General features: G+C 47.2%; 1 protein-coding gene across 1 annotated transcript in view; it reads left to right on the top strand.

Moving 5' to 3' along the window:
- LOC112069830 (protein diaphanous homolog 1-like) overlaps window positions 1-10,782 on the top strand; it is a 75,983-nt gene that overhangs the window by 45,903 nt on the left and 19,298 nt on the right. The window contains exons 3-9 of the mRNA XM_070438711.1: window positions 2,254-2,415; window positions 3,672-3,773; window positions 3,886-4,100; window positions 4,234-4,437; window positions 5,724-5,940; window positions 6,056-6,174; window positions 6,812-6,923. Of these exons, the coding sequence (XP_070294812.1) occupies window positions 2,254-2,415; window positions 3,672-3,773; window positions 3,886-4,100; window positions 4,234-4,437; window positions 5,724-5,940; window positions 6,056-6,174; window positions 6,812-6,923 (1,131 nt within the window). The remainder of the gene's footprint in view (window positions 1-2,253; window positions 2,416-3,671; window positions 3,774-3,885; window positions 4,101-4,233; window positions 4,438-5,723; window positions 5,941-6,055; window positions 6,175-6,811; window positions 6,924-10,782) is intronic.

Here is a 10,782-nt window from a genome sequence, read left to right as displayed (position 1 = left end):
GTAACCATAGCATGTCCCTAACCCTAATGGTCATCATCCATGCTTCACACAGCTCCTGTGTCATTGTGTCAGCTACTTACCAGTGCTCTGGTGTCCCTGCGCTGGCATCTTCACACTGTCAGCAGCTATACAGCAATAATTAGTGTTTTACTCGTTACAATAATTTGTGTTTACTCTGTACACTAGAATGAATGAAGGAGGATCAGATGACCTTGCCAACTGTTTGGAGGAAACTGTGTATGTTCATGTCACTCTGATCCTGTTTCTCTTGTTCACACATGAATGTCAGCTTCTGTCAGCTCCAGCCAAGGTGTTTCACAGTGATAATTTAGTCGTCCATGATGGTACGTCCACTGGAGTCTGATGCCCAATCCCAAATCAACTCTGACCTTGCCCTGACCTACCAATCCAAGGGTCAGGTTGATCTGGAATAACCCTAATATGACCCTGTGTGACCTCTGACCCCTGGCATTGACCCCCTGCAGTTGGAGCGTTTCACCAGCATGAGATGAAGAAGGACAAGGAGAAGCCTCATGCACCTGCACAGCGCCACTCAGCACACCCACTACGAGGTGGTCTGCCCAGGAGACCATGCTGCACGACCATCACCTGACGAATACGTATGGAACTCTTCGAACATCTGTGAGAGGAGAGGTTAAACACCGAGATACTGACTCTGTAGAGGCTGGTGAGAGAGAGGTTAAACACCGAGATACTGACTTTGTAAGGCTGTGAGAGAGAGGGTTAAACACCGAGATACTGACTCTGTAGAGGCTGGTGAGAGAGAGGGTTAAACACCGAGATACTGACTTTGTAGAGGCAGGTGAGAGAGAGGTTAAACACAGAGATACTGACTCTGTAGAGGCTGGTGAGAGAGAGGGTTAAACACGAGATACTGACTTGTAGAGGCTGGTGAGAGAGAGGGTTAAACACGAGATACTGACTTTGTAGAGGCAGGTAGAGAGAGGGTTAAACACAGAGATACTGACTTTGTAGAGGCAGTGTGAGAGAGAGGGTTAAACACCGAGATACTGACTCTGTAGAGGCTGGTGAGAGAGAGGGTTAAACACTGAGATACGACTTTGTAGAGGCAGTGAGAAGAGAGGTTAAACACAGAGATACTGACTCTGTTAGAGGCTGGTGAGAGAGGGTTAAACACCGAGATACTGACTCGTAGAGGCTGGTGAGAGAGAGGTTAAACGAGATGTATGTTAAACACGAGATACTGACTTTTGTAGAGCAGTTATGAGAGAGGGTTAAAACACAGAGATACTGACTCTTGTAGATGCTGGTGAGAGCAGAGTCTACATGTGTAAGGTAAAGGAGGGTTAAAAGATTGATTAGACTTTACACAGGAGTAGAACATAGATCTCTGTGTAGCAGGCTTTGGTGAGGATGAGGCAGTTAAACCACAGTATACTGACTTTGTAAGCATGGTCGTGAGAGGAGAGTAGCTATAGGGGTTAGTATTAAAACTACAATTGCTAGATATGAACTTTATTATGAGGCTGTATGATATGAGTTAGAGGAGTTATAACACTAATCCAGACGTACTGACTTTTGTATAGAGGCTGGTTGATCGATGAGAGTGGGTTGTTAATAACATCGATGATACTGTACTCTTGTTTAGATGCTTGTGTGTAAGAGAGAATCAAGATTGTGTTTGGCTTGCCAGCTACCTTTGTTTGTGGCTTGCCAGCTACCTTTGTTTGTGGCTTGCCAGCTACCTTTGTTTGTGGCTTGCCAGCTACCTTTGTTTGTGAACATAGCATGTCCCTAACCCTAATGGGTCATCATCCATGCTTCACACAGCTCCTGTGTCATTGTGCAGCTACTTACCAGTGCTCTGGTGTCCCTGCGCTAGCATCTTCACACTGTCAGCAGCTATACAGGCAATAATTAGTGTTTTACTCTGTACAATAATTTGTGTTTTACTCTGTACACTAGAATGAGATGAAGGAGGATCAGATGACCTTGCCAACTGTTTGGAGGAAACTGTGATGTTCATGTCACTCTGATCCTGTTTCATCTTGTTCACACATGAATGTCAGCTCTCTGTCAGCTCCAGCCAAGGTGTTTCACAGTGATATTTAGTCGTCCATGATGTCTGAACGTCCACTGGAGTCTGATGCCCAATCCCAAATCAACTCTGACCTTRCCCTGACCTATCCAATCCAAGGGGTCAGGTTGATCTGGAATAACCCTAATATGACCCTGTGTGACCTCTGACCCCTGGCATTTGACCCCCTGCAGTTGGAGCGTTTCACCAGCATGAGGATGAAGAAGGACAAGGAGAAGCCTCATGCACCTGCACAGCGCCACTCCAGCACTACCCACTACGAGGTGCCTGCCCAGGAGACCATGCTGCACGACCATCCTGACGAATACGTACTGGAACTCTTCGAACAGATGCTGGTGAGAGAGAGGGTTAAACACCGAGATACTGACTCTGTAGAGGCTGGTGAGAGAGAGGGTTAAACACCGAGATACTGACTCTGTAGAGGCAGGTGAGAGAGAGGGTTAAACACCGAGATACTGACTCTGTAGAGGCTGGTGAGAGAGAGGGTTAAACACCGAGATACTGACTCTGTAGAGGCTGGTGAGAGAGAGGGTTAAACACAGAGATACTGACTTTGTAGAGGCAGGTGAGAGAGAGGGTTAAACACAGAGATACTGACTCTGTAGATGCTGGTGAGAGAGAGGGTTAAACACAGAGATATACTCGTGCTGAGTGAAGAGAGGGGGGTTTAAACCCGAGAGATAACTGACTCTGTAAGGGGTGGTGAGAGAGAGGGGTTAAACACCAGATACTAACTTGTAGAGGCTGGTGGAAGAGAGGGTAAACACCGAGATAGACTCTGTAGAGGCTGGTGAGAGAGAGGGTTAAACACCGAGATACTGACTTTGTAAGGCTGGTGAGAGGAGAGGGTTAAACACCGAGATACTGATCTGTAGAGGCTGGTGAGAGAGAGGTTAAACACGAGATACGACTTTGTTAGAGGCAGGTGAGAGAGAGGGTTAAAACACAGAGATACTGACTCTGTAGAGCTGGGTGAGAGAGAGGGTTAAACACGAGATACTGACTCTGAGAGGCTGATGGAAGAGAGAGGGTTAAACACGAGATACTGACTTTGAGGCAGGTGAAGAGAGAGGTTAAACAAGAGATACTGACTCTGTAGAGGCTGGTGAGAGAGGGTTAAACACTGAGAGATACGACTTGTAGAAGTGGTGAGAGAGGGGTTAAACACAGAATACTGACTCTTGTAGAGGCTGTGAGAGAGAGGGTTAAACCCGAGATACTGACTTGTAGAGGCTGTGGAGAGACGGTTAAACACAGAGATACTGACTCTGTAGAGCTGGTGTAGAGAGAGGGTAACACAGAGATACTGACTTTGTAAGGAGCTGGTGAGAGAGAGGGTTAAACAAGATACTGACTTGTAGAGGCTGTGAGGAGAGGTTAACACAGAAGATACTGACTTGTAGGCTGGTGAGGAGAGGGTTAAACACAGAGATACTGACTTTGTAGAGGCTTTGAGAGAGAGAGGGTTAAACCACAGAGATACTGACTCTGTAGAGGCTGTAGAGAGAGAGAAGGATGTGTGTACCAGTGTGTTGTGATGTAGGCTGTTTTGGATGCTCACTCTACACCCACCCCCCCCCCTCCCCCCCAGGTGGATATGAACTTGAATGATGAGAAGCAGCGGCCTCTGCGGGCGAAAGACATCTCCATCAAACGAGAGATGGTTTCTCAGTACCTCCACACATCGAAAGCTGTGAGTAACAAAAGTYGTGTTACTGGGATAACACCCGTATAGCAGTAGACTTGGGACAGCGGTAACTTGTCCTCTGTGTATGCTCARTGTACTAATACCACGGGTGTGATAGGGTCAGAGCCAGAAGGAGTGCTCCAGGTCAGCCATGATGTACATCCAGGAGCTGAGGATGGAGCCCAGAGAYGCACAGCTCCTGGGTTGTCTGGAGTCTCTCCGGGTCTCCCTCAACAACAACCCAGTCAGCTGGGTGCAGAACTTTGGAGACGAGGGCCTGGCTCTGCTGCTCAACATCATGAGGAAGATCCAGGAGGAGAAGGATGAGTACCCGTAAGATATCAACACCCTCTTACCCCTTCAACCCGTTGCCTTCTGCAGTCGATTTGCTAGTCCCCCGTTTCCTATGTAAACCCTTGCCCATGCAGTAACGCACCTTCACCTCTCCTGTCTTCCTGTCGTGTAGGAATATGGGAGTGAAGTGTCAACACGAGATTGTGCGCTGTCTCAAAGCCTTCATGAACAACAAGTATGGTCTGAAGGCCATGTTGACRTCTGCCGAGGGCATCCCTCTGCTGGTCCGAGCCATCAACCCCCGGGTCCCTCACATGATGGTGGATGTGGTCAAACTGCTCTCGGCCATCTGCATCCTGGAACACCCTGACAACCTGTACGTACGTGTGTGTGTGTACAAAACATTAAGAACACCTGCTCTTTCCRTGACATAGACTGACYAGGTGAATCCAGGTGAAAGYTATGATCMCTTATTGATGTCACTTCTTAGATGAGGGAGAGGAGACAGGTTAAATAAGGACTTTTAAGCCTTGTGACCATTGAGATCTGGATTGTGTATGTGTCATTCAGAGGGTGAATGGGCAAGATAAAAGATTGAGGTGCTTTTGAACRGGGTATGKTAGTAGGTGCCAGTTTGTGTCAAAAACTGCAATGATGCTGGGTTTTTCACACTCAACAGTTTCCTGTGTGTATCAAATCAAATCAAGTTTATTTTATATAGCCCTTCATACATCAGCGAATATCTCGAAGTGCTGTGCAGAAACCCAGCCTAAAACCCCAAACAGCAAGCAATGCAGGTGTAGAAGCACGGCGGCTAGGAAAAACTCCCTAGAAAGGCCAAAACCTAGGAAGAAACCTAGAGAGGAACTAGGCTATGAGGGGTGGCCAGTCCTCTTCTGGCTGTGCCGGGTGGAGATTATAACAGAACATGGCCAAGATGTTCAAATGTTCATAAATGACCAGCATGGTCAAATAATAATCAGGAGTAAATGTCAGTTGGCTTTTCATAGCCGATCATTAAGAGTATCTCTACCGCTCCTGCGGTCTCTAGAGAGTTGAAAACAGCAGGTCTGGGACAGGTAGCACGTCCGGTGGACAGGTCAGGGTTCCATAGCCGCAGGCAGAACAGTTGAAATTGGAACAGCAGCACGGCCAGGTGGACTGGGGACAGCAAGGAGTCATCATGCCAGGTAGTCTTGAGGCATGGTCCTAGGGCTCAGGTCCTCCGAGAGAGAGAAAGAAAGAGAGAAGGAGAGAATTAGAGAGAGCATACTTAAATTCACACAGGACACCGGATAAGACAGGAGAAGTACTCCAGATATAACCAACTGACCCTAGCCCCCCGTGTATCAGGAATGGTCCACCACCCAAAGGACATCCAGCCAACTTGACATAACTGTGGGAAGCATTGGAGTCAACATGGGCCAGCATCCCTGTGGAACTCTTTCGACACCTTGTAGAGTTCGTGCCCTGACGAATTGAGTCTATTCTGAGGCAAAAGGGGGGATGCAACTCCATATTGGGAAGGTGTTCTTAATGTTTGGTATAATGTGTGTGAGTTTCTGTGTATTAATGTGTGTGAGTTTCTGTGTATTAATGTGTGTGAGTTTCTGTGTATTAATGTGTGTGAGTTTCTGTGTATTAATGTGTAACTCCCTGTAGTCATGAGCGTGTTCTGGAGGCCGTCACTGAGGAGGCAGAGAAGCAGGACAGTGAGAGGTTTCAGCCACTCCTCTCTGGTATGAACAAGCCCAACATCGGCCTGAAGAATGGCTGTATGCAGCTCATCAACGCTCTCATCAGTCGAGGAGAAGAGCTGGACTACAGGATCCACATCCGCTCAGAACTGCTGAGACTGGGCCTGCGAGACCTGCTGACGGTGAGACACACACACTCACTCTCAAACTGATTCTGAACCATTCTAAMCTGATGTTTACCTTGATGTTCAGAAGTGTGGTGATTTTTATTGGCTCTCCTCTCCGTCTCTCCTGTAGGAGATTCGGACCATAGAGAATGAGGAGCTGAGGGTGCAGCTCAGTGTTTTTGACGACCAGGCTGAGGATGATTCTGAAGAACTCCAGGCCCGCCTCAACGACGTGCGCGTTGAGATGGAATATCCTTCCGCTTCAGAAGCTCAAATAGTCCCTCTATATAGGGCGGCTTGTTCAGGTGTCTCAGTGACAGGAGTTAATAGTATGGCTGTATCAAATAGCACCCTGTTCCCTGTAACGTCCTGCTGTTTATCAGGGCCTTTAGTGCCCTATATAAGGAATAGGGTCCCTTAGGTTAGCCCCCTATTACACAGGAAGTCACTGTCCTCTAACGTACATTCCTTCGTTTCACCACCAGGTGGCTCCAAGGTGCCATCTTTTCTCACACAAAAGCACAAGGATTTCCACAGTGCTTTTATTTTACCTTGATTGATTTGGTTCTGACACATTTGATCACAGTTATAAACTAATAAGGAATGAACTATCATTTGATCAAAAACGTATTGTACCAAACTGTTAAACAGCTTTGAGCTCTTAGGCTTTTACATTTGTATATTATTTCATGTACATTGATAACTGCACATACATCATCCTCTGTGTCCCCTCCTCTGTGTCCCCTCCTCTGTGTCCCCTCCTCTGTGTCCCCTCCTCTCATTGAATGATCAAAGTTGTTGCACTAGGGTAAATTGAGACTGAAGTATGTCTGTGTTCCATTGACCCCTCTGCCCTCTGGTTGTTGTGCTTAACGTGTGGTGCTACTGACGTGATGGAGGTGTTCCAGATCGTGATGAACACCGTCAAAGACTCCAAGGCTGAAACACACTTCCTGTCTCTGATGCAGCACCTGCTGCTCATCCGCAACGACTACATGGTCAGGTAAGGGAATGGACGTCAACACACACACACACGAGAACCAGGAGCCGACAATGTGAATAATCTGTTCTTGTGCCCTTGAGCAAGGCACTTATTCCAAATTGCTCGAGGGACGCCGGCAAAATGGCTGTCCCTGGCAGTTTCCCCACTCTCCGATTTCCAATTCACACAAGTACACACACCAATAACCTTTACTCTGACCCTGGCCTTCTGTCTCTGCTCTACCACCATGTGACTCAGAATAGATGTTATGACCTGGAGGCAACCTTTTGTCTCTCTCTCTCTCTCTCTTCCTGTTTTTTCAGTACATCATTTCAAAGCTATGAAATGAATACATGCAAAAGACGCCATTTGAATAGAAATGAGCAGCTTCACCTCTTATATCCAGAAATATACTCGTGTCCCCCAGAGACAGACGTGTTTCATTTTGGAGCGAGGGGAGGGATGAGAGGGGAGGGATGAGAGRGGAGGTATCCGTCACTCACAGTTTTCTTCCTTCTCTTATTGTCAGTGGTCTTTATTTAGAAGAAGCAGTTTCCTAGAATCACTCACACATACATAGATGTGACTTTAGATGTCAGTGTTTCTGCTCCAGTGTTCCTAGAATGGATTCTGTAGCGGTGCTCACCCCTCATCCCCCTTACCCTCCATCCCCCTCACCCTCCACCTCTCTCAGCCTGGCTGTGTCCCTGACCTCCCCACGTGGCAGTGTCGATGAATCTTTCTCTTATTCCCCACCTCTCTCCTGCTAACCGTCCTCTCAACACGATGGAGCTGAACCATGATGGGAGGGATATTGTTTGGAAATTATAGAGCAAGAGACGTGGTGGGGGGGCGTAGAAATGAGTGGGAGAGAAAAAGGTGTGTGTTGAGAGCGAGAACACTGATGCTTGGCTGGGAACACTGTCTGAACTGGGAATGTCTAGAATGTCAAACAGTGACTGACTCTGACTCACACACAGGCGAACGGACGGAGGGACAACAGACAGATGGTTAAACAAACAACATCAACTTAAGGAGTCTTCAGTCTGTATATCGCACACGAATCAAGCTTATCAGCAAGTTTGTGATTTTTTACTTTAAAAAACCGGACACTAGATGTCTCTCTCCCTCCACGGATGAATCTGAGTTTGAAAAAAGAGAGTGAAATGAAGGAGAGACTGGAGGAAGGGAGGGGGAGTGCTGGAGTTGGGGAATAAATCAACCTGTGTTTTTGACTTAGGGAGCGTCACAGAATCAGACACCTCCTAAGTTGAGTGTGTGTGTGAAACAAAATACACACACACACACACACACATACATACATACACTCTGACACTCCTATACCCTGAGATGAAGACACCTGCGCTCCCATAGACTCACAGATACTCCCATAGACTCACAGATACACCCATAGACTCACAGATACACCCATAGACTCACAGATACACCCATAGACTCACAGATACACCCATAGACTCAACAATACACCCATAGACTCACAGATACACCCATAGACTCACAGATACACCCATAGACTCACAGATACACCCATAGACTCAGATACACTTGAATGCATGTATGCACACATAGGCCCAGACATTCTACCACGTATTTTCTGTCTGCTTCTCTTTCTATTCCATCCCTCTCCCAGATTTACTTTCATTTCAATTTCTCTCTCCCTCTTTCTTGCTCTCAAATTTCAACTTAATGCAATTTTTCTCTGTTCGCTGTCCTCCACAAAAACACATACATCCACAATTACATAGATTCTGTCTCTGTCTCTCTCTCTGTCTCTCTATCTCTGTCTCTCTATCTTTGTCTCTCTGTCTCTCTCTCTCTGTCTCTCTATCAATTCAAGGGGCTTTATTGGCATGGGAAACATGTGTTAACATTGCCAAAGCAAGTGACTCCAGTTGTAGCTGACACTAAGCTGTGTGTCTTCTTCCAGTGTATGCAATGAGACACTAAGCTGTGTGTTATCTCTCCAGTTGTAGCTGGACACTAAGCTGTGTGTTCTCTCCAGTGTAGCTGGACACTAAGCTGTGTGTGTTCTCTCCAGTAGGCACTAGTGTGTCGTGTACTCACAAGCTGTTGTTGTTTTAGACGCCTTTCGTCATCTTGTTCAATAAACGTGATTTCTGAAGCCTCGTGTGCTTTAACCCTTTATATCTGTTTCTAAATCTAACTCTTTGTGCCTGATGTATGGAATAAGTACTTTAATTGCTTTTGTATTGAAGGGAGAATTTGCATATCCCAACTCCCCCAGAGACACCCTCAGAGAGTGGAGGCAAGGTCTGCCTTGTGCAAAGGTACACCTGGAGTAATTAGGTGAAGGACCTTGCTGACAATGTCTGTTCTCTCCTGTAGCTGATGCAGAGCTGACTGTGTGTGTTCTCTCCTGTAGCTGGATGCAAGCTAGACTGTGTGTTTCTCCTGCTAGCTGATGAGCTACTGTGTCTCGTGCTGTATGCAGAGCTGACTGTGTGTGTTCTCTCCTGTAGCTGGATGCAGAGTGACTGTGTGTGTTCTCCTGTAGCTGGATGCAGAGCTGACTGTGTGTGTTCTCCTCTGTACGCGGATGCGAGCTGACTGTGTATGTTTCGTAGCTGACTGCAGAGGCGACTGTGGTGTCATATCTGTACTGGATGCTGTAGTGACTGTTGTGTTAATTCTCACTGTAGCCCCTAGGATGCAGGACTGACGTGGCGTGTTCTCACCTTAGCTGGATTGATCAGAAGTTGACTGTGTGTGTTCTCACTCCTGTACGCGTTTGATGCAGAGCTACTAGTCGTGTTTCTTCTCCTTAGCTCGGATGCAGAGCTGACTGCGTGTGTTTACTCTCTGTACCTATCTGAAGATGCAGATGTCTGACTGCGGTAGGTGTTCTCTCCGTAGTACTGGATGCAAGAGCGACTGCCGTGTGTTCTCGCTCCTGTAGCTGGATGACAGACAGCTGACTGTGATGTGTTTACTCCTGTAGCTGGATTGCACGAGCTGACTGTAGGATTCTTCTCCTGTAGCTGAGCAGAGCGAGCTGTGCGTGTTCGCTCCTAAACAAAGAACCCGATGTAGGTTCCCTCCGCAAAAAAGAAACCAAAAAGAGCTCAGGAGCGACTGCCGGACCAGTTCACCTCGTCTCCTGTTAAGCCTCGGGAGTTGCATGAGCTTGAACAAGTCACGGTGTTTCTCTTTTCCCTAGTCTAGAACCTGCGCTAGATGATGCAAATATAAATTTTGTGAATATAGTCGGGGTCCCATTGGCCCTAGGAAAAGCGTCCCCGCGTGCTGATGAAAGCAATGCTCCATGCTCCTGAGAGGGATAAGTTACATTTTGGTTCTTACCCGATGCAGAAGTGCTGAACTGTGGTGTTTCTCGCCTAACGTGCTTCGATGCAGTAGCGACTGTGTGTGGTCTCTACTGGCTAGCTATGGTGTCGACGACAGCTGATCATGACAACAACCCGAACTTTTCCGTCCTGTAAGACCCGGAAAAAGGAACGCAAAAAACACACGCGTGTTTAAAACCCTCTGTGCGTGAGGTTCGTGCGTTAATCTGTTGGTAGCGTGTATGTCCACGAGTCCAGCCCCTTATTGTACCATCACTTGAAGTACCTTGTATGTGCTTCCCCTGTACTGTGAGTGCAGTAGTGGTGCTGTGAAATCTGGGTGTAAGTGCTCTCCTGTTTTGATAAAACCTGAGTGTTTTCCCTTATGCAGAGCTTGTACTGTGTGTGTTCCACGTAGACTGGGATGCAGAGCTGACTGTGTGTTTCTCTCCTGTTGCATGGATCGCAGATGGTACTACTGGTTCTCTACTGTAGACTGATGCAGAGTACTGAACTGGTGTGTTCTCCCTAGTGCTGAGCAGAGCGACT

Source organism: Salvelinus sp. IW2-2015, unplaced genomic scaffold, assembly GCF_002910315.2.
Source record: "Salvelinus sp. IW2-2015 unplaced genomic scaffold, ASM291031v2 Un_scaffold1128, whole genome shotgun sequence".
Taxonomy (NCBI): Eukaryota; Metazoa; Chordata; class Actinopteri; order Salmoniformes; family Salmonidae; genus Salvelinus; species Salvelinus sp. IW2-2015.
The sequence above is the reverse complement of the archived record's forward strand: the minus strand, read 5'-3'. Positions and strand labels throughout refer to the sequence as shown.